The 20,527-nt window shown below is 56.5% G+C and overlaps 1 protein-coding gene across 3 annotated transcripts in view; it reads right to left on the bottom strand.

Moving 5' to 3' along the window:
• Window positions 1-4,135: 4,135 nt before the first annotated feature.
• The window catches only part of TMEM63B (transmembrane protein 63B), a 25,347-nt gene continuing 8,955 nt past the window's right edge, over window positions 4,136-20,527 (bottom strand). For all 3 annotated transcript variants that reach the window (XM_043449594.1, XM_043449593.1, XM_043449592.1), the window contains 19 exons: window positions 19,324-19,361; window positions 18,236-18,378; window positions 18,086-18,137; window positions 17,261-17,369; window positions 16,625-16,695; window positions 12,797-12,877; window positions 12,211-12,334; window positions 11,478-11,611; window positions 11,260-11,397; window positions 10,965-11,118; window positions 9,596-9,702; window positions 9,271-9,357; window positions 9,032-9,097; window positions 7,656-7,818; window positions 6,964-7,069; window positions 5,803-5,970; window positions 5,451-5,566; window positions 5,251-5,331; window positions 4,136-4,951 (listed from right to left, as the gene is read on the bottom strand). In XM_043449594.1, the coding sequence (XP_043305529.1) occupies window positions 4,766-4,951; window positions 5,251-5,331; window positions 5,451-5,566; window positions 5,803-5,970; window positions 6,964-7,069; window positions 7,656-7,818; window positions 9,032-9,097; window positions 9,271-9,357; window positions 9,596-9,702; window positions 10,965-11,118; window positions 11,260-11,397; window positions 11,478-11,611; window positions 12,211-12,334; window positions 12,797-12,877; window positions 16,625-16,695; window positions 17,261-17,369; window positions 18,086-18,137; window positions 18,236-18,378; window positions 19,324-19,361 (2,124 nt within the window). In that variant the 3' untranslated portion in view covers window positions 4,136-4,765. The remainder of the gene's footprint in view (window positions 4,952-5,250; window positions 5,332-5,450; window positions 5,567-5,802; window positions 5,971-6,963; window positions 7,070-7,655; window positions 7,819-9,031; window positions 9,098-9,270; window positions 9,358-9,595; window positions 9,703-10,964; window positions 11,119-11,259; window positions 11,398-11,477; window positions 11,612-12,210; window positions 12,335-12,796; window positions 12,878-16,624; window positions 16,696-17,260; window positions 17,370-18,085; window positions 18,138-18,235; window positions 18,379-19,323; window positions 19,362-20,527) is intronic.

Genomic DNA, 20,527 nt, shown 5'->3' with positions numbered 1-20,527 from the left:
CCAGTCTGATGGAGGAGTCACCCCCAAGGACACACAGCCCCTTCCCGGGGGGAGGCCCTCATCTGCCAGGCACACGAGTGGGACAAACCCCATCAGCGCCTACCTGGAGGGTGCAGCATGCTGGTAGCCTGCGTGGTGCTTGACAGTTGAAGGTTCTGGGGGTGGGGCATCCGCAGAGGACCCCTCCTCCCAGAACTCTCCCAGAATCCCCTGGGATTCCTAAGCTGCCTCCTTCCCACTTGTCCCCCGCAGGCTGGTGCTGGTACTAATGGCCCCTTTCTATCTGCCTGGTCCCCACCCACCAGTCCAAGGGCCATCTCCCTGCGGGGACCGGAGACCCAGCACTGCCACTCTGGGGGCCACCACCAGGCTGGCTGTCCTCTCTCCATCATCTCAGGATAAGTCTGAGTCCCTCTTTTTTCGTCCAAGACTGCCAGGTAGGGGCTGTCCCTGACACTCCAATGGGATCTCTTTTATCTTGAAAGCCTCCTCGATTCCAAAAGCCACTGACATGGCGTTCACCCTGTGCATCTCTGACTTCACATGGCCTTCGCTGTGCCTCTCTCCTGTTCTTATAAAGACATCAGTTGTATTGAATTAGGGACCCATCCTTTTCTAGCATGACCCCATCTTATCTAATTGTTTCTGCAATGACCCTATTTCTACATAAAGTCACATACTGAGGTGTTGGGGATTAGGACTTCAATATATCTTTTCAGGGGATGACATTCAACCCATAACATTCTTCTTGGCATGGTTAGGCCACTGGTATGCCTCAGAGCAGGCGAGGGGGTGTTCCTGGCTTAATTCCATAACCCCAGAGGAAAGGGTCTGGTACCACGCCAGTCATTTTGGCCTATTTTGGGGTCCTTGACTAATTACTCTCCTTTCCGTGTCAGTTTTCTCAGCTGAACTGTACAAAGTTTGAATGAGGCAAGATGTCCTGTCTTTAAGCTCCCATAGCATCCTAAGGGTTTTTCCATCCTGCCTTAGCTCCACTGTGTCCAGGTTGTGTTAGCTGGGGCAAGGGACATCCTGGTCATGGGCCTCACGCTTCTCATCTATCAATTGGAGTTGATAGATGGGCTCCTCTGAGGACTCAATGACAGGTCCATCTCATTTCACTGAACTTTGAAGATACTGCATTTTTTACAAACTGAAGGTTTGTGGCAACCTTGCTCTGGTCAAGCAAGTCTACCGGGGCCATTTTTCCGACAGCATTTACTCCTTTTGTGACTCTGTCATATTTTGGTATTTTGAACTTTCCACTAGCAAAAACATTACAACTTGTTGAAGGCTCACATGATGCCTAACATTTTTTAGCAATAAAGTATTTTTAAACTAAGGTATGTGGATTTATTTTTTTTTGGAAATAGTGCTGTTGCACACTTAACAGACTACAGTGTACACGTAAGTTTTCTGTGCGTTCAGTTCAGTCCTTCAGTCACGGCCGGCTCTCTGCGAACCCATGGACTGCAACACGCCAGGCATCCCTGTCCATCACTAACTCTCGGAGCTTGCTCAAACTCATGTCCATTGAGTCACTGATGCCATCCAACCATCTCATCCTCCATCATCCTCTTGTCCTCCTACCTTCAGTCTTTCCCAACATCAGGGTCTTTTCCAATGAGTCAGTTTTTCGCATCAGATAGCCAAAGCATTGGAGTTTCAGCTTCAGCATCAGTCCTTCCAATGAATATTCAAGCCTTATTTCCTTTAAGATTGACTGCTTTGATCTCCTTGCAGTCCAAGGGACTCTGAAGAGTCTTCTCCAACACCACAGTTCAACAGCATCAATTTGTCAGTGCTCAGCTTTCTTTATGGTCCAGCTCTCACATCTGTACATGGCAACTGGAGAAACCATATCTTTGACTAGATGGACCTTTGTTGGCAAAGTAATGTCTCTGCTTTTTAATATGCTGTCTAGGCTGGTCATAGCTTTCCTTCCAAGGAGCAAGTGTCTTTTAATTTCATGGCTGCAGTGATTTTGGAGCCCAAAAAAAGAAAGTCTGTCACTGTTTCCGTTGTTTCCCCATCTACTTGCCATGAAGTGATGGGACTGGATGCCATGATCTTAGTTTTTTGAATGTTGAGTTTTAAGCCAGCTTTTTCACTCTCCTCTTTCACTTTCATCAAGAGGCTCTTCAGTTCCTCTTCGGTTTCTGGCACAAGGGTGGTGTCATCTGCATATCTGAGGTTATTGATATTTCTCACAGCAATCTTGATTCCAGCTTGGGCATCATCCAGCCTGGAATTTCTCATGATATACTCTTCATAGAAGTTAAATAAGCAGGGTGACAATATACAGCCTGTGCACTGGGAACCCAAATTCGTGACTTGATTTGCTGTGATATTTGCTTTATTGTGGTGGCCTGGAACGGAACCCAGTTATCTCTGAGGTGACTGATAGAAAGTGCTAGAACAGTGCTAGACCTAGTGAGCGCTCCCGTCTGTCTGTCTTGTCCTCTGGGTTGTGGATGCCCAGGAGGCAGCCTTACCCCTTACCCCTTACCCAGCCTTACTGGGTCACTGGTGCATAGTAGGTCCTCAGGATGGTTTGATGGGAGGATCAAGGATGAGATGCCCTTTGCAGCCTCAGGGGACTGCTGGAAACTGCACCCCTGCTGGAAACTCAGCGAATCTCTGCTCATCCAGCAGCTGGCTGGTTGGTTTCCTCAAACCCTCGGCCCAGCAGCAACTCCAGCCTCAGGACTTTGGGATATCCCTGGGGTACACATTTCCTAAGTTTGCGGATCTGACATACAGGACACACAGGCAATCTTTATCAGGCTTTCCGCTGTTTGCTGTCCTCACTGTTGGCCATTTCTTGGTGACAGTCTGCAGGCCCTTGGGGGTACTCATTTCTTCCTCCTTCTCCGTCTCCTCTGAGATCTCCTCTCCCCTCTGGGAGTTCTTTGACTTGCTTTCTTGCTTTCTGGGTCCTGCTAGTGGGCAGTGGCTGGCAGGTGTGTAGGAGGATGCTTCAGGGCCTTAGGGGTCACCTGGTCATGCTCCCTAAGATTACTGATGAGGAAAGAGATTCAGAGAGGAGAGGCAGGTCCCCTGGGGACACACAGTGAGTGAGTGACAGAACCAGGACTGGAGTCCAAGTCCTCTGGAGGGGGTGTGGAGAAGAATGCTCACGGGAAATTTGCTAGAGAAGGTGAATTTGAGTTGGATCTTAAGAGGATGGATCAGCTTTGAACTGGAGGGTCTGTCTGGGGGTACTACTGGGGCAGGGACAGATGGGCTGGGGGTCAGTTCACTGAGATGTTCAGGAGAACATTTCAAGATTCCTCCCAGTCTGGCATCCCTGGGCAAACCCCACACCCTCTCTGAGCCTGCATCCTTTCCCATAAAATAAGGAAAACCACACCTGCTTTGTAGGTCCTATTCATGAGCATAGTATTAATTACAGTTGACATTTATGGGGTGTTTACCTTGTGCTAGGCGCTGGGCCAAGCGGGCACCTGACATATATTATCTCATACAGCTCTCAGAGCAAACCCACGCCTGACCTCACCGCAAGCTCTGAATAAATGCTTTAAGAAGCACAGAAGTCACTTAGTGTAATTTCAGGCACATTAACAACCACTCGGTAAACAGCATCAACAATGACAAGAATGACAGTATTTGGTCCTTTCTTGTGGCCTCATTTTCTTACTCTTCCTCCTCCAGAGAAGCCCGCTAAGAATCTCTTTTTGGAAGCAGCTGTCCTGGAATCTTCCTCCTCCAGGAAGACTTCCTGGACCAGCATGGAATATGTGGCTCTCCCTGGCCTTTCTCCCCTAAATCTCTGTCCTATTTGTGTGGCTCTTGGTGATTCAGAGTGTGGGCCTTGGGTCCCTGTTCCCCAGTCTGAAAGGTTCCACAATTTCCTCAGGGCAGGTGGCAGGGGCGGGGTGGGGGGTGGACATGGGTGCAAGGGGAGGGTGCTGGGGAGGTTGGCATGGTGAATACAGCATGCCTCTGCCGCTACCCTCTCCTCTCCCTGATGGAGACGCCGAGACTACACACAGGAAGTCTCTTGCCCAGGTCATGTGGGGATGCTGATCTTGTAGGTCCTCCAGACCAAGAGAAGGTGGTTGGACCCCAGCCACGAGTCCAGGGCAGCATCACAAATCAGACACCTGTCTCGGAGCTTTTCATTTTTATTTTAAAGGAAAGAAAAAAAAAAAAAAAAACAACAGTGCAAAATCCCATTTTCCAGTGTCAGCCATGCCCACCCCCCACCCCCAGGTCAGTCCCCCTGGCTCAGGGCTGGACTCTTTTCTCCCACTCAGCACGCTCTCCCCTCTCATCCCACCCCGTAGGGGCTGGAGGCTCCACTTCCCTGGGGCGCTAGATCCCAGCGGGACTTGGGGGGAGGGGAGGTAAGAGCTGGGGGGGCAGTCCCTGGTCCGTCTGCCCCCACCAGGTCTCCAGCCGTGGCACAGGTACCCCTCTTGGCTCTCATTAACCCTTTCCTGATCATACTACTAGCCCAGGGGGGTACTGATCTGGGGGAACCCTGTCCACACCCCTCGTTGCCCCGGGGCCGGCTCGGGGCTCTCCTCACTGAGGTTGGGGGGGAGTTCCCACCCACCCTCCCTCCGTGGTGGGGGAGAGAGCGGTGAAGTCCCCAGGTTTAAATACCTTAATGAAAGCAGGGGATGGGGAAGGAAGGGGCTTTAGATCTAATAAATTATTAGCGTTTTGTTTTTAGTGTCCGTGGGGGGCCGGGCGGGCGGGGGGCAGGGCGTGGCCGCCAGGGCCCTCCCTTCCCTTACTGGCGGATCTCGTTCTCTATGAGGCTGTCCTCACAAGACTGGAAGTCTGTGTCCGTGAGGCCGTCAGGCTGCATCAGCAGCTCCTCGTCTTGGGAGGAGGACGACGGGGGCTCGTCCCCCGAGCTCCCGGGACCCCCGTCCCCGTCAACTTCTGAGTCCTGCAGCACCTGAGCGATGTATTTCTGAAGGGGGACAAGGGGGCGGTGTGAGCGTGGACAGCGGGGGGCCCCTCGTGGGGAAGGCGGGGGCGGGGGGGGGGTCTCCCGGCCTGTGGGGGGAGGGGCAGCAACTCTCCTTCCAGGGGGGACATGGAGCAGAGCCCCCACCTGGCAGAACCAGATCCCTTCCCTGCCCCCGGGCTCTGGGACAGGCTCTCCCTTTCCTGGATGACTGACAGGACACCCAGCTTCGTGGGGAAGACATGCTTCCCACCCCCACTCCCACCCCCACCCCGCGCTTGGCCTTGGGCGGGGGCACTCACCGCAGATTTGGGGACAGCGGCAGCATTGGGGGGCCGTCCATTGCTTCTGGGGTCCACGGAATCTGTCTCCGTGTGCTCAATCTTGAGGGGCCCGGAATGAGTCAGCGGGTGAGAGGGGAGGCCCTTGCCCTAAGCTCCCCAGCCCCACCCCCAGCCCGCAGATTCCGCCCTGGGCCGCCTCCCTGCCCCCTGGCTCCCACCTTGTAGTTGTGGGCACTGAGGTATTTGAAGTGTCCGAAGCAGACGTGGCAGAGACAGACGACAATGGTGATCACCAGGACGACGAACGTGAACATGGACGTCGGGGCTAGAAACCCTGGGGAGGGGGGGAAGGCAGAGAAAGGGCTGCGACCTCTCCTCCGGGCCCCCCTCCCAGGGGCTTCTGCTCCCTCCTGAACGCAGGCCCATGCTCCCCTATACTGCGGCTTCTCCCAGGCCCCCAGCCTGCACCCGCCCTCCCCGGGCCTGTGGTCTGCTCGGCCTGGATCCTGGCGGGAGTCTCCTCTGCCCCCTGCCCCCACCCCAGCCCCAGACGGTGGGGGCGGCCCTCACCCGTGCGCATGGTGGAGAAGAACAACAGCCAGAAGAGGCAGAGGATGGGCGCAGCCACCACCTGGTTGACAGCCCCCGAGTGGATCTTCTTGTCCAGCTTGGCCGGCAGGTAGGCGTAGTAGAGATTGTACCTGTCTACCAGGTGCTTCAGCAGCATGTACATGAGCCCTGGGGGAAGCCACACGCGCCCTGACCTCGGAACCAGCGCTGTCGGGCCTGCGTGTGTCTGTCACGGCTTGTCCCGGGCCTTGCAAGGTCACTGGAGGGCTGGCCCCCTGCTTCTTCTGCCCCAGGCCCAGTAGAGAATTGAGCCCCAAGCCCCTCGCAGGATCACGGAACCTCAGCTTCCCCTGCTTCAACCCCCTCACTCTGCAGCCCCTCACCAGGAATTCACTGTTAGAAATCTACTGGCTTGGGTCAGCAAGCACCCTCCTGCATGTTGTCTTTTTCCTATTCCTGACCCTAAACAGAGGAGTATAAGTTAGGCGGTAAGGTCTCTCTTCCTGGGGGTTGAGGGAATGGGACGTTTCAAATGGGGACAAGGTGGTTAGTTTGGGAGTCTGGAGCCTTCAATAACCAGGGAGGGTAGTGAATGGATTAGAGTGTTAGTGGGGGGGGTGGGGAAGGACAGATGGGGGGAAGGATGGGGGTGAAGAGAAACTTTGCTTAATTTTTTCAGAAGGAAGAGGGACTTGCCGAGGTCACATGGTGCAGTGACAGCAGGGTATTTCCAGGAATGGTAAGGACCCGAACCCTCCCTGAAACCCAAAGGTCTTTCACGAGTGTGCGGGGCTGTGTACAAGTGTGCCCATGGATCCTGTTTACGACTGTGTGTGTGTGTGGACTCCTCAGTGGGCAGGTGATCTGTGTCCAAATATAGCCACTTGCGTGAAGGCACTGGTGTGAAGGAATACGGCCGTGTTGGGGAGATGTGGCCCAGGGACCCGCACACGGGCCGAAGCCAGCCTGAGCTGAGATGGCTTTACCCTCCTCCCCCCCAGGCCGAGCCCCAGACTGAGCCAGGGACCAGGCGGGAGGCCCGAGGGGCCGGTCTCCCAGCCGGGGCCCTGTCCACTCGGGTGGCCTGCCTTGCTAGAGTGGAGCGGGAGAGGTCCTGGGTCCCCCCGAGCAGGGCCCAGGTCCCGGCGCGGCGGTGCCTACCGAAGGGCACGATGATGGGGCAGGTGATACTGTAGGTCATGACCACCGTGAAGACGCACATCATCCAAGCGTAGGCTGCGCCAAACTGGAACTCGTAGGCCTGATGCTGGGGGGGAGATGGGCAGGAGGGTCGCTCAGGGAGGGGAGGGGAGGGGGAGACTGGAGGGGCTCAGGCAGGTGGGAGGAGGGAAAGGGACAGGAACTCTAGGGCCAGGAAAGAAGCCGAGGGTGGGAACGGAACCCAGTGTCCAGGGCAGGGCAGGGCGAAGCTGATGGCGAGGGGGGCTGTGGCTGAGTCGGAGGTCAGGGGGGGTATGGTGATGGGGCCTGGGGAGGGGCCTTCCAGGGGTAAGGGGCTGGCTGGGTGGTGGGTTTGGGAATTGGATGCCCAGAGCCCTCTGTGTAGGATTAGGGCAGAGGGACCCTGGGTCTAGACCCAGACCTCCCCTAGTTCCCATCACAGAACACTAGACTGTCAGAACTAGAGGGGCCTTCAGGGTTAGCTACGCTATGTCACTGTACACACGGGAAAACTGAGGCCCCAGACGGGAAGGGGGTGACTGAGGGCCTTGGAACAAGGCTCCCCAGGTCCCGGCCCCCTGGGGCCCCCACGCTCTAGCACGGCTGCTGCAGTTTTTGATTGGGCCACCAGGGGGTGCTGTGCGGGCCGCGGCAGCCCCGGGCGGCCCTACCCGCTTCACGTTGCGCCTCTCGGCGGCGGAGCGCGCCAGGCAGAGCCGGATCATGTACATGAGCAGGCCCGGGATGCGCAGCAGGTCCATGGCGTTGCCGATAAAGGCGGAGGCAATGACGTAGTTCACGAAGAAGGCGCCGTTGTCGGGCAGGAACACGCACCTGTGGGCACCAGGTGCTCCAGCTCTGCACTCTTGGGGGACCCAGAGGCCCCCTGCCCACTGCCAGCGTGCCAGCACCCCCAAGGTGCCATTTTCCACGTGGACCCTCCAGCTGAGCCCTCAAAGCACCCATGTCTCAGGGACCCCTGAATATGAACGCCCAGATGCCTCCAAAGTAAGCCAAAGATAACCTCAGTGTGTGTGAGCCCAGAGGCACTGCTAGAACTTGTGCCACATAAGGACCCCTGGAGAGAGTGGAGAGACCCCTAAGGAGACCAGTATTCAGGGTATGATTCTGGAGATCTCCACGGCCACCCCTCTCCCTGTGAGACCCTGAGGGTGTGAGCCCCAGAAACACCCTGAAGGCTCCCTGCCTTAGATCTTAATTTAACCAAGAGTAACCCCCAGAGTATGAGCCTCTGACAACCTCCAGAACTCAAGCTCCAGAGACCCTCCCCCAGAAATCTTCAGAGTGGGGGAGCCCAGGGACCTTTGTCAGTACCCATGACACCTCAAATGTGAGCCCAAGGTGACTACAGATGGCCTAGAGCAAGACCCCTATAGCCTGCTCCCACATAAACAGCCATGGCATGTGTCCCCCAAGACCTCCCTCACAGAGATTCCCAGGGAAGGGGCCCCATAGAGAATTGCACATTCACACCTCTGGGTGATAGCCTGAGACTTCAGTGGTGTTCCCAGAGCTTGTGCCCCAGAAACACCCCAAGGTGTGACCCCCAGAGTCCCCCATGGTCATTCTGAGTGAGGTGTAAGCCCAAGAGCCTTCCAGAGAGACTCAAAGGGGTGATACCTGAGACCTTCAGGGAGCCCCCTAGGAACCCTCACATCACTCCCACAGCACAACCAAGATCCCACTATAGACCTTTCCAACCCCCCCAAGTGAAGCTCCAGCTCCCAATTAGTCCCACGATACAAGCCCCAGAGCCCACCATAGAAACCCCCCCGAGTGTAGGCCCCAAAGCCCCAAATATACCCTAAGGGTGACCTCAGAATCCAGAGAGGTTCCCAACACAGACCCTCGGACATCCCATGTATGCACCCAAGACAGCCTGTGGGGGCGACCTCTGGGATGCCTGACCATGATATAAGCCCCTCCTCCTCCCCACCGCAGGGGTGGGTGCTTTGCTGCACCCTTCCATGGGGGAATACTCCCCCCCCAAATCTGGTCTCCTTCCCTGGGGACCCTGGTCACTCACTCAAACCGGATAGCTGCCTCAGCCAAGAATTTCTTGTCAAAGAGCCAGCGGAAGAAGAGGTCCAGGCTGGGGAGGAGAAGAGAGGGGATGGAGGTGTCAGGGGCTGGAGTAGCCAGAACACCAGAGGGGACAGCGTCCCATCCAGGAGCTCTGAGGACGCGCCCCAGACCTGGGGCCCCTGGCTGCTCTTCTTCTTGCCGTCCCCCACCCCAGCTCCCACCCCTTCCTCCGAAACCCACCTGCTCAGTCCCAGCGAGGGCAGGAGCAGCACCATGAAGATGAGGAAGGTGTAGCACTTGTGCATGGTGGTCCTGTTCTCACCGGAGCTGGGGTGGGAGGGGGGCACGGATGGGGGCAGAGGTCAGGCGAGCCAGCCCCATGCCTGCTCCCCCGAGCTCCTGCAGTCCCAGGAGGGTCCCCTGGGAAGGAGGTGGCCTTCCCAAGGTGAGGATCCCAGTCACCATCCCTCCCCTGCCAGCTCTGGGACTGCCCGGGGCGTGGGGGGTCTGAAGGTGGAGGGTGTGTGCCCAGGAGTGTCAGTGTGTGTGTAGGGGTGTGTCTCACCGTGTCCAGTGGGCTTCAAAGAAGGCAGAGTAGTAGACGATGGTGGGGAGCAGGGCCGAGAAGCACCACAGCAACAGGGTGGGGAAGAACTGGGTGATGATGGGGTTCTGCAGAGGGCAGCAGGGAGGATGTGTCAGGCAGGGGTGGTCTAGTGGGCCCAGCTGGTGTGGCTTACCTGCCCCCCTCCTCCACTGAGCCCTGGGGCCCCCCAGCTCCCAAGGCCTCATCGGAAGTCCAGAACATTGGGACTTCCCTGGTGGGAAGTCCCACCATGCCTTGCAGTGCAGGGGTAGCAAGTTCAATCCCTGACTGGCGAACTAAGATCCCACATGCCTCAGAGGAACTAAAAGCCTGCATGCTTTGTGGCATGTGCCACAACTAGAGAGTCCACATCCTGCAACTACTGAGTCTTGTGTGCCACAACGAGAGAATCTGCGCACTGCAACGAAGGACCCCACGTGATGCAATGAAGCTCCAGTGTGCCACAACTAAGACCCAAGGCAGCCAAATGAATAAATAAGCCCAGAAGCTCGGGGCCAGGGCCATCTGTACAATCCCTGCTCGAATTGTATTAGTAGTTAGCATTTATGAACACCTACTATGTGCCAAGCACTGATGATGGACTTTTTTTGGATCATGTACTTTTCATGTATTAATTCTTACAATAATGATATTACCCCATTTTAAAAATGAGTAAACTGAGGCAAAACAAGGTTCCATAAATGAGACAGTGAGAAGTAGGGGTGGGGGTGATTTGAACCCAGGCAGCCTGGGTCTTATCTATTATGCTATTACCACCCAGTGATTTTCAAAGTGCCTTCTCATGAACTTTGAGGTTCCCAGGAGGCTTGTAGGGGGAGTGAGGACAGAGGAGCAGAAGCTCCCCCCTACCACCAACCACTGCCACCTGAGCAACCTTGCTTTTCCACACTGAGTTTCACGTGAGATTTCCTTAGATAAAGGGCATCAGAATCCAAGTTTGGAGGCCAAGGATCTGGTCTGGCCCTTCACGCTTTGATTGGAGAGATTGAGTGGTTTGGAGGAGGGCCTGGTTCGAGGTCACATGGTCAGTTAGGGATGGACCCAGGCGCTCTCTTCCTGGGGAGCCCCTCTAGGTGAGTGTGAACCAAGGGAGGCCTCTCCCAGGGAAGGGTGGCAGGGAGCCCGAGGGAAGAGCACAGAGCGGGTCTGCAGCCCACGGTGGTGTGGGACCTTCTTAGCGGGGCTGGGCTAGAAAAGCAGAACAAGAGCTCAACTGGGCAGCAGGGAGCCTGGCTCCACGCCCCTCACATGCCCTTGGCCGGGGGGATCGGGGGCCTGGGGTCTGTGCCTTGGTGCACAGTGTGGAGGGTTGGGGTGTGGGCCTTACGTTGAGGTACTCCACAGGCTTGGTGACGTTGAACTTGTCCATGGTGGTGATGATGATGGCCGGGGTGGTGAGGAAGAAGAGCAAGATGAAGAGGACGACATTGATGACCAGGCAGCGGAGCCACCAGATGAAGCCGCGGATGGAGAGGTGCTCCCTGGGAGGGTGGAGGCGTCACCCCGGGGCTGGACGCCTGACCCGACCCCAGAGACACCTAGGACCTCCGTCTTCTCCCGTGCCCCACTGGTGCCCCTACTGGCCCCACGGAACCACCCCAGCGCCATCCCCCTCTGCTCACCAGTAGATGTTCTGGGGGTCGGGGGCGTAGGACACGGTCCAGTTGGAGATGTGTAGGGACTCGCTGCAGGACGAGGAGCGGGGCTCCCCGCGGCAGGTGCAGCCCTGGCACTTACACACGTTGAAGTCCTTCAGGATGCTGGGGGAGGGGGGCATGGTTACCGGGGACCCAGAGCCCCGGCCGGTCCCTCGGGGCTGGGGCGGGCGGGCAGGGCTCACATGGCCGTGATGGTCTCGTTGTGGAAGGTGACAAAGGCCATGCCGAGGGGCTTCTCGTTCACTTTCTCCTTCTCCCGCTTGTAGTCCTCCTTCAGCTTCTGCTCCAGCTTCGTGTAGTACTCGATGGCCTCCACCTGCCAGGACGGACGGGGAGGTGGGGACTGGGTCAAGCTGCTGGTCCCCTCCCTTCACCCAGCTGGCCCCGCCCGGGGCCGACTGCAGCCTGGGCACTGCTTAAGCTCTCCGTTCACCCACTTCTCCTCACAAGCACCCTGAGAGGTGGGTACCAGCAGCCCTGTATTACAGATGAGGAAACCGAGGCATGCAGTGGTCCAGAAACTTGCCGAAAGCCACAGAGCTAGTAAATTCAGCAAGCTGGCCTCTTGGCTGACCTCTTCTGATATGGGTTTTGAAAACTTGGTTGCTGTAGGTGTAGGGAACAGACCCAACAGTGGGACTAGGGCTTCCAGGACGTAGGAACAGAAGGGAGGGGCTGCCCCTGCCTGTGGTCCTCACCCCAGCTCTGCTTCCTCGGGGGACCCCTCGACTTTGTGGTATTTATGTGTAAGGCCTGCTTGTGTGTGTGTGGGTGTTCCTGAGGTTGTGGGACAGGCTCAACTGGGGGGTGCATCCGTCTCCACTGTGACCTGTCTCCCCAGGACCCCCCATCCCCCCCCAGCCACGGGGAGCCGGGGGGCCCTGAGGCCTGAGCCGAGCCCAGGACGCCCCATACCTGCTCACAGCCACGCACCACACAGCAGCACAGATGACCACAGGGCTTGGGGTTGATCATGGTGGGGACATTATCCTTGCTCTGGAGGTTTGTGAAGTAGAGTTTTCCCCGCTCGGCCTTCTTTCTGTGGGAACCAGGCGCCTGGTCACCCACCCCCCAGCTGGGTCTGCTGGAGGATGGGTAGGTGACCCAGCTCGGGGGTCATGGAGTCCACTCCCCAAGGACAAGAGCCACTGTGCTCTTGGGTTTGCTTAGGGTGCATGGTTCAGACATGTCCCCAGTCCAGGGTCTCCCCATCATCCCCTGAGGGCCAAAAGTTCTTCCCATAGCCTAAATTTCTCACACTGTAGCAGAGGAAGGGTACATCTTCAAATGGAGTGGGGGAGGGACAGTGGAACCCCTTCCTCTAACCTCCAGGACTTGCTCTTTCCAGAGCTGAACTGACAGGCGCTCCGGGGGTGAATTAAAATCAAACGCCCTGGGAAACAACTGGAAGGGGAGCCAGACTCCTGAGTGGCAGCCAAGATGCGCCCCACAGTGGGCAGGGGGCCCTCCAATGTCGCCCTCCCACCCCCAGCCCCACTACCTCTCTGCATCGAGGAACATCAGACGAGCCACGTTGTAACATGGGCGGGCTTCCAGAACCGTGCAGTTGGGGTAGGCCTCCCTGAAACACAGTCCACTATCACCCTTGGCAGGGACCCTGTCCCTCCCTTGTCCCCAACCTTCCTCCATGACCCCATCACCTTTCAAGACACACAGCCCCAATTCAAGCTCCCTCTTTCTGAGTCTGCAAAGACGACAATTCCCAAGAATAAAACTTTGAAATTGCTCCTCCTGTTTATCCACATCGGGGGGAGCGTGCACAGGTTAGCCTGGGCATGGACCCAGATGAGAGCGCGTACTCACAGAGTGCTGGGGACATCACAGCTGTGGTCTGATGCCTGTGTGGGGCTGGGGATTTTACGTGCAGAGAAACTGCCTTTAGCTACGGTCGTTCTCTTAACCCTGCTCCCAGGAGACCTGGTGACCCTGAGTTCAGCACTGAGCCGTGACCATTGACTGATCCTAACTAACCCATAGCCCTGGGCTACAGAATGGTCTCTGGCGCAAGAATGACCAGAGGTTGATCCTGAAACCTGACCTGAGACTGACCTCTAAACACTGACCAGAGACTGATCCTTTATCCTGACCCAACTGACCCATAACCGAGACCCAAGACTGACCTCTAACCATGAGCCAAGGTTGACTCCACCTTGACTTGAGACTGACCAGACAGACTCTCAGTAGCTGGTACCCAGCAGGGCTTGAGGGAGGCTTACAGCCTGCATGGAGGAACACTTCCGTTTTCATCCTGATCACACACTGCTCCCTGATCCTAATCCCTAATCTAGATAAGAGGTCCTGCCTTTTTTTGGTTTGTTTAATATTTAAAGAAGGAAATACCAAGTGTTAAAGATGTGGAGACATGATTCTAAAGTAACAAGATGGACCTCACAAGCCCATGAGAATTTGGCAACTTAAATCTGGGATGGCGTCCTTAAAAGGCACTTCCCAGGAGGCTCCGGACTCTTCCCCTGACACAGGATGTAGGATACGAATAGTGGGTGTGTGCTCAGTTGTGTCCGGCACACTGCGACCCCACGGACTACAGCGTGTCAGGCTTCTCTGTCCATGGCATTTCCCAGGCAAGAACACTGGAATGGGTTGCCATTCCCTACTCCAGGGGATCGTCCCCACCCAGGGATTGAAGCCAAGTCTCTTGCATCTCCTGCACTGGAAGGCAGATTCTTTACCACTGCGCCACCTGGGAAGCCCCCTGGAACTGCCGCTGCTCAAACCATTTCAGGTTCCTCTTCGGAAGGGCTGTCAGCCCTGTGGCAGGCTAAATCCTCATTTTCACCCAGCTAATCTCTAATCCCCTAATCCCTACCACACAGGTTCCCTGATTTTGCACACAGGTCCTCCCCTGATTCTTCTGGGTTAGTCCTCCAATCCAGACAGACCCCAGGCCTGGAACCCAGACCCTGGTGGGTACTGACAACTAGCAGGGGCTCCACAAGGACAAGGGCTGCCTCCTGCTCAGCACCACGTACCCAGGTGCTGGGTCAACAGCCCTCACATAATCAACAGCCTTCGCGTAGTAGGTGCTCAGCAAACACCCACTGTGCTGTGCTGAATGGATGGGTCAGTGAAATAATGCTCACCATGACGCTAAAAACGCCAACGAGGACTGCAGTCTCCCCAGCCCCTGCTTATAGGCTGATCGCTAGACTTTTTTACATTATTTTTATTTATGTATTTATTTGGCTGCATCGAGTCTTTGTTGCAGTGTAGTATGAGGGCTCTCCAGTTATGGTGCATGGGCTTAGTTGCCCCATAGCACGTGGAATCTTAATTCCCCAGTGAGGGATTGAACCTCCGTCCCCTGAACTGGAAGGCGGATTCTTAACCTCTGGACCACCAGGGAAGTCCCCCTGACCGTTAGTTTTATTTTATTTTTAAAAATAAATTTATTTATTTTAATGGGAGGATAATTAACTTCATAATATTGATTGGGATGGTTTTTGCAAATGACCGCCAATTTTAGTCGGGCTGTCTCCTAAACAATACCACAGACGGACCCCTGAAACAGACATCTTGGACTGTGAGTTCCTCACGGACATGACTCAAGCCTGGCTCTTCTTTGTCTCCCTGGGACGAAGCTCATAGTAGGTGTAGGACAAACGTGTGCTGGATCCATGGATGCTCAACTCCCAGGGTTCATTCCCTCACTGCGCACAGGGCTCTGTTCTCAGGCCACCCTGTCAGAGCCCCCGCCGCCCACCCCATCGGAAACAGCAACCCTCCATGACCCCTCGATCTGCCCCTCTGCCTGCTCTGGTTTTCTTCTAGGTACCCACCCCTACCTGCCAAGGTCATTTCTTTGCCATCTGGTTCTCCCTATTAGAATATAAGCAGATGAGGGCAGGTTTTCTGCCATACCCCCAGGTTCCTGCTCCAGTGTAACACAAGATGCTCAAAAGATACCTGTTACTGGGACTTCCCTGGTGGTCCAATGGCTAAGACTCTGCGCTCCCAATGCCTGGGGCTCGGGTTCCATCCCTGGTCAGAGAACTAGATTCCACATACCACAACTAAGACCCCGTGCAACCAAATAAATACATAAATAAAAGAAAGGGTCAATTTAAAAAAAAAAAAAAAAGAGCTATCTCCTTAAAAAAAAAAAGATACTTGTATAGACAAGTTACCAGAGGACTTGTCTGTATAAGCTGACAGCTGACTCCATTTGGACAGTAACATTAAGATGTCACTTAATTCTCAGCACACACTGTCCTTAATCTTGACCCAGCCTGCCCCCTAACGCTGAGTACAGCTTGAACTCCAGATGGGACCCCAAATTGTTCTCTCATACTGACCAATGATTGATGAGCTAATTATAGCTGTTGTTCTGTAAACTATGGGAGGGCAGGACCTGTTTCTAATTGATTTATGCCTGGTACACAGAAGGGGACCAATAAATGCACGTTGAATAAAAAAGAGGATTCACTCAAAAACCCCGGTCACAAACCAGTCATTCTGTAACACAGAGGCCTGGGATCCGACCACAATCCCATCCTAACAGCTGACTGCTCATCCAGGCCAACCGACCTCACTAAGTCCTGATCCTCACTAGAGACCAAGCCCTGATCCAGACCACCAGTGGCCCTCGTCAGGACCACCGACCAACTCCTAATACTGTCCCCAGACCAATCTCTAAGGAGACCATGGACTGGCCCCTAAAGCTGGCCTCTGCACTGCTAAGCCCTGAGAACTCGATGGTCTTGCATTCATTTCTGTAGTCCCCAGGCCACCACATGGACCTCAGCGTGCCTGAGAACATCCGCTGAGTGGACAGATGGACAGATGCTGTATACAGACTGTTCTGGCCACTGGAGGTGGATTTCCTTTGCTTTACTAAGACAGACTTCTGGCTGAAAAGCACCTCAGAGAACATGCAGCCCAGCTCTCCTGGGCTCCCTGAGGATGCACTGAAGGCTGAGACCCTTCTCCCTGCCAGTCCGCGTGCACACAGTCTCTAGAACAGCACGCACAATTCTGAGAAGACCCAATCCTCAAGGGCCTGTGGACCCGGGGTACATAAACCATGAGCTGGTTCAAGCCAGGAGGAGGAAAGGCCCAGGGACTCACTTTTCAAGTATTTCTCCAGCTCTTTGAGGGACCTGAAGTCCAGCCCAACTGCTAGACCACCTTGGAGTCGGAGAATTCTTCCTTAGCATAACTCCCTACCCTGCACCACAGACCCCTAAGCCCCCCCTGGAGAGAGAGGCCTCTGATGATGCTCTTGGAGCTGGAAGAAGGCAAAGAAGGGTCCACAGGTCCTGGGGTTGGGGAGGGGGGAGGAGCTACTCACTCAAAATGCTTCTTGATCTTCTCTGACTCTGCATATTTGGAGATTCCATTGATGAAGAGAGTCCGCTTCACCTGGGGAGTGAAGGGGGCCAGTTTGCCTTCCTGAGGCTTGACCCTCAGAGAGAGGGTGGGGAACGGGGGAGCAGAGAGGGGCAGGTGGGTAGGAGCACACCTCGGGATAAGCCAGGGGCAGTGTTTCTAATAGAAATCAGTGAGCAGAGTGAAAGCCCCCTGGCCTCTTGCCCCCTGAGGGCTTCTGGGGGCATGGAGCGGGTGCCACTCGCAGATCCTCAGGGAGGCCCCAGCCCGGGTGGCATGGAGTGCCTGTTCAGTACTGGTTTGGGGAATAAATATAGGAGAAGAGGGACAATCACTCCCACAGTCATTTCCTGCCCCAGGGCCTTCTATGCACCGCCTCACTTCACCGCACCCACCCTGGGAGAGGGACCGTTCTCTCCTCCTACAGAGGAGGGGACTGAGCCTGGAGGAGGTGACTTAACCGGCAGGATGGGGGCTCCTGGGCTGCTGAGCCAGGATTCAAAGCCAGCTGGCCTCACCCAGGGGCTGACCACACCTCAGACAGGAAGAGTCCCTGGAGGGTGGGCTGGGGGGGCGGGCCTGGCTCTGCTGCACTCACCAGGTCGTCCTCCTTGTAGCGCATCTTCGAGGTGTGTCTGCGCATGCTGTAGACGGTCAGCAGCAGGTACAGGAAGGCGAAGGAGGTGTGCAGCCATAGCAGGTTGTTCCTGGCGGGACAGAGGGGTGAGTGGGGTCACCGGGGCTGGGAACACTCTCAAACACCCCCAACCTGCCAGTGTTCATGAAACCCTGGTGGACTCCCCTGGTGGTCCAGTGGTGAAGAATCCGCCTGCCAGCGCAGGGGACACGGTTCGATCCCCGCTCTGGGAAGAATTTCACATGCTGTGGGCCCTGCAGGGCAATTAAGCCCGTGCGCCACACCTACTGAGCCCACATTCTAGAGCCCGCGCTCCTCAACAAGAGACGCCACCGCAGAGCAACTACAGTAGCCCTTGCTCGCCGCCACCAGAGAAAGCCCTCTCGCAGCAATGAAGACCCAGCACAGCCAAAAATAAATAAGTACCAAAAACAACAACCCTGGTGCAGGGCCCCTTTAGAGACTCGGGTCTTCTGACACCCTCCCAAGGCAGGCCCCACACCCCACATCCTCTAGACCCCGAGACTGTCCCATTCCAACCACACTGTCCCCAAGAGGTCATCTCTTCACGCCTTCCCTGCTGGGTACACTGCCCTCCAGCCACCACCAGCCAGTCCTCCCTGGGATCTTCTCCTTCTTGCTCCATCCCAAGCCCTCAAGGCCCCACCGTCATCTCTGCAGCCTCAGTACCTCTCCCCCGAACACCCCCCTTTTTCCTTGCTCCCCATTCCTGCCCAGACTCTGCCCGCAGACCCAGGCCTCGCTTGACCAGCTTCCCACTCTTACCCTGATTTCAAGTTGGCAATGGTGGTTCTCCCAAAGCTGTAGGCATTGTTCTCTGGGGGGTGGGACGAGGGAGAGGATGACGGAGGGATCAGGGCACTTCCCCTTCCATCCCCTCCTCTTCCCACTGCGCCCATCCTAGCCCTCACTGACCCAGCAGGTCCCCTGAGAAGTTGACGGGCAGCACAATGCCTACAGAGAGGACACCCACGGCCACCAGCAGCCCGATGATGTGCCGCTGGAAGGACAGGTAGTGCACGGCGTCGCCTCCACATTTATCCCGGATCTCGTCATCCCTGCGGGCATGGGGACAGGGGGATGCGCTGAGGACCAGCGTGCCGGAGGGGCCACGGCTCATCTGCCCTGGCCCACCTCAGCCCACATCCACCCTAGCCCTGGCTGATCCGGCAGCAGGATGGGGTCGAAAGAGGGGAGGGGGGCTCTGGGTCCCCCATGTCCTAGGAGGGGAGAGAGGAGGGAGAGGGAAGGGGAGAGAGAAGAAGGAAGGATGCAGGGAGAAGGGGAGGGAAAGAGAAAAGAGAGGAGAAGAGAGGGGTTGGGGGAGAGAGACAGAGAGAAGAAAAAGAAGGCAGACTGCAGAGAGGAAGAGCAGCAAGGGGTGGGGAGAAACGAAAGGGAGAGGACCAACCGAGAAGGGTGGATGAGGACAGAGGCAGGAGGAGACAGAGGCAGGAGGGCGGAGGGAGGTCTGGGAAGCAGTGGTGCCTTAGTGGTGTTCCCCCTTAGATTTGGGGAGCCCTGGGGGCCCAAGAGCCAGGGCGGTGGCGGTGCTGACCTGTCCCGGCTTCCTGCCTCTCTCAAGGCTCACTGCCTGCCTGCCGCACTCTGGCTCCATCTCCTGACTTCTGCCTGCAGGAATACTGGCTCCTGCCTGCAGCTGGCTGGCTGCCCCCAGCCTGCCTGTTGCCCCCACCCGCTGGCTGCACATGGCTCTGAGGTGGCAGCGCCAGCCCCTGCTTGCACAGGGCGGCAGGGGCGGGGAGAGCTGAGGGCAGAGCAGGCCCTCCAGGCAGGGGCGGTGGGGCACAGGAGACTGTTGGGGGGTAAAGTGAGGCCAGCTCAGAGGAACAGCAGGGGCCTGGGCCCCCGGAGCAGGGAGGGGGGTGCTGGCTTGGCTAGGAGCGCTAAGGCCCTCAGAGATGCCGGCCTCTGGACTTGGTAGGGAGATGACAGGTCTGTTGTTTCTCTCTTTCTTTAGAGCTTGAAGACTGTTCACTTACTTTATCCTGAAGATGGCTGTCAGCCAGGAGCAGAAACCCTGGGGGGTGCAGAGGGCTGTCAGCTGCTGTCCCCATCCCACCATCCCCCGCCACCCCCGAGCCTCCCTTCCCCCTTCTAGCCTCCCTCCTTCCCCGACCCCAATCTCGTGACCACCTCCAGGCTGTGGCTCACCTTCCCACAGCTCCCACAGCCCACACGGAAACCAGCTCATCCCAGAGAGGGGCGAGGAGGGTCGCCCAATCTCAGGGAGGAAGAAGGACCAAGGCCACATGGGGTCACCTGTGGACTCCTGGGCTCTGATTGCAGGTCCCCGCAAATACCCAAGGGCAGCGGAACCAGAGAAAAGGTCCTGCAGTTGTGTGGGCCAGGGTGGGGATGGGTGGGGATCGGGGTCCGAGGAAGGGACCTCAGACCTGCAGCTTCTGCGATGTGGAGAGTCTGCAACATGGCTGCCAAGAGCAGAGGAGTGGGCCACACTGCCCACGGTCCTGCCACCTACCTTCTGTGTGCTCAGTTGCTCAGTCGTGTCTGACGCTCTGGGACCCCATGGACTGTAGCCCATTGGGCTCCTCTGTCCATGGAATTTTCCAGGCAAGGATACTGGAGCGGGTTGCCATTTCCTTCTCCAGAGGATCTTCCCGACCCATGGATCGAACCTGCATCTTTTGTGAATCCTGCATTGGCAGGCAGGTTCTTTACCACTAGCAGCACCTGGGAAACCCCAAGAATACCCCAGAGGGACCATCCCAGGGTCACTGTGAGCTGTGATCTCTTGCTCTCCAGCCCCCAGGCTTGTCTTCAGACAGAGACCCCACTCAGGGCAGGGTGGGACTATGTGGGGAAAGGCTGGGCAGAGAGACCCTGACCCAACTTCCTACTGGGAGACTTCCAGCCAAGATACAGGACCGTGCTATCTGTTGCCAACATCACCTAAGTCTGGGGACCATCTGGACAGCTCTGGCTGGGAGGGGTGATACCTCTGCTTTGTCACTTACCAGTATGAATCCAACTCAGGAAGCTGACAGGCTTCTTCTGCTACGGGGGCCACAGGAGCTGCTGCTCCCGGGGCCCCCAGCCTAAGCTGGACTGACCAGGGCCACCCTATAGCCTGAGGATTAGAGTTCTGACCAGGGTTAGAGTTCTCACCCTGGCAGAATGACACGGGGCCAGACAGGTAATGCCAGAGTGTTGGGTCTGATCTAA

This window comes from Cervus canadensis, chromosome 28 (genome assembly GCF_019320065.1).
Source record: "Cervus canadensis isolate Bull #8, Minnesota chromosome 28, ASM1932006v1, whole genome shotgun sequence".
In the NCBI taxonomy this organism is placed as follows: Eukaryota; Metazoa; Chordata; class Mammalia; order Artiodactyla; family Cervidae; genus Cervus; species Cervus canadensis.
The sequence above is the reverse complement of the archived record's forward strand: the minus strand, read 5'-3'. Positions and strand labels throughout refer to the sequence as shown.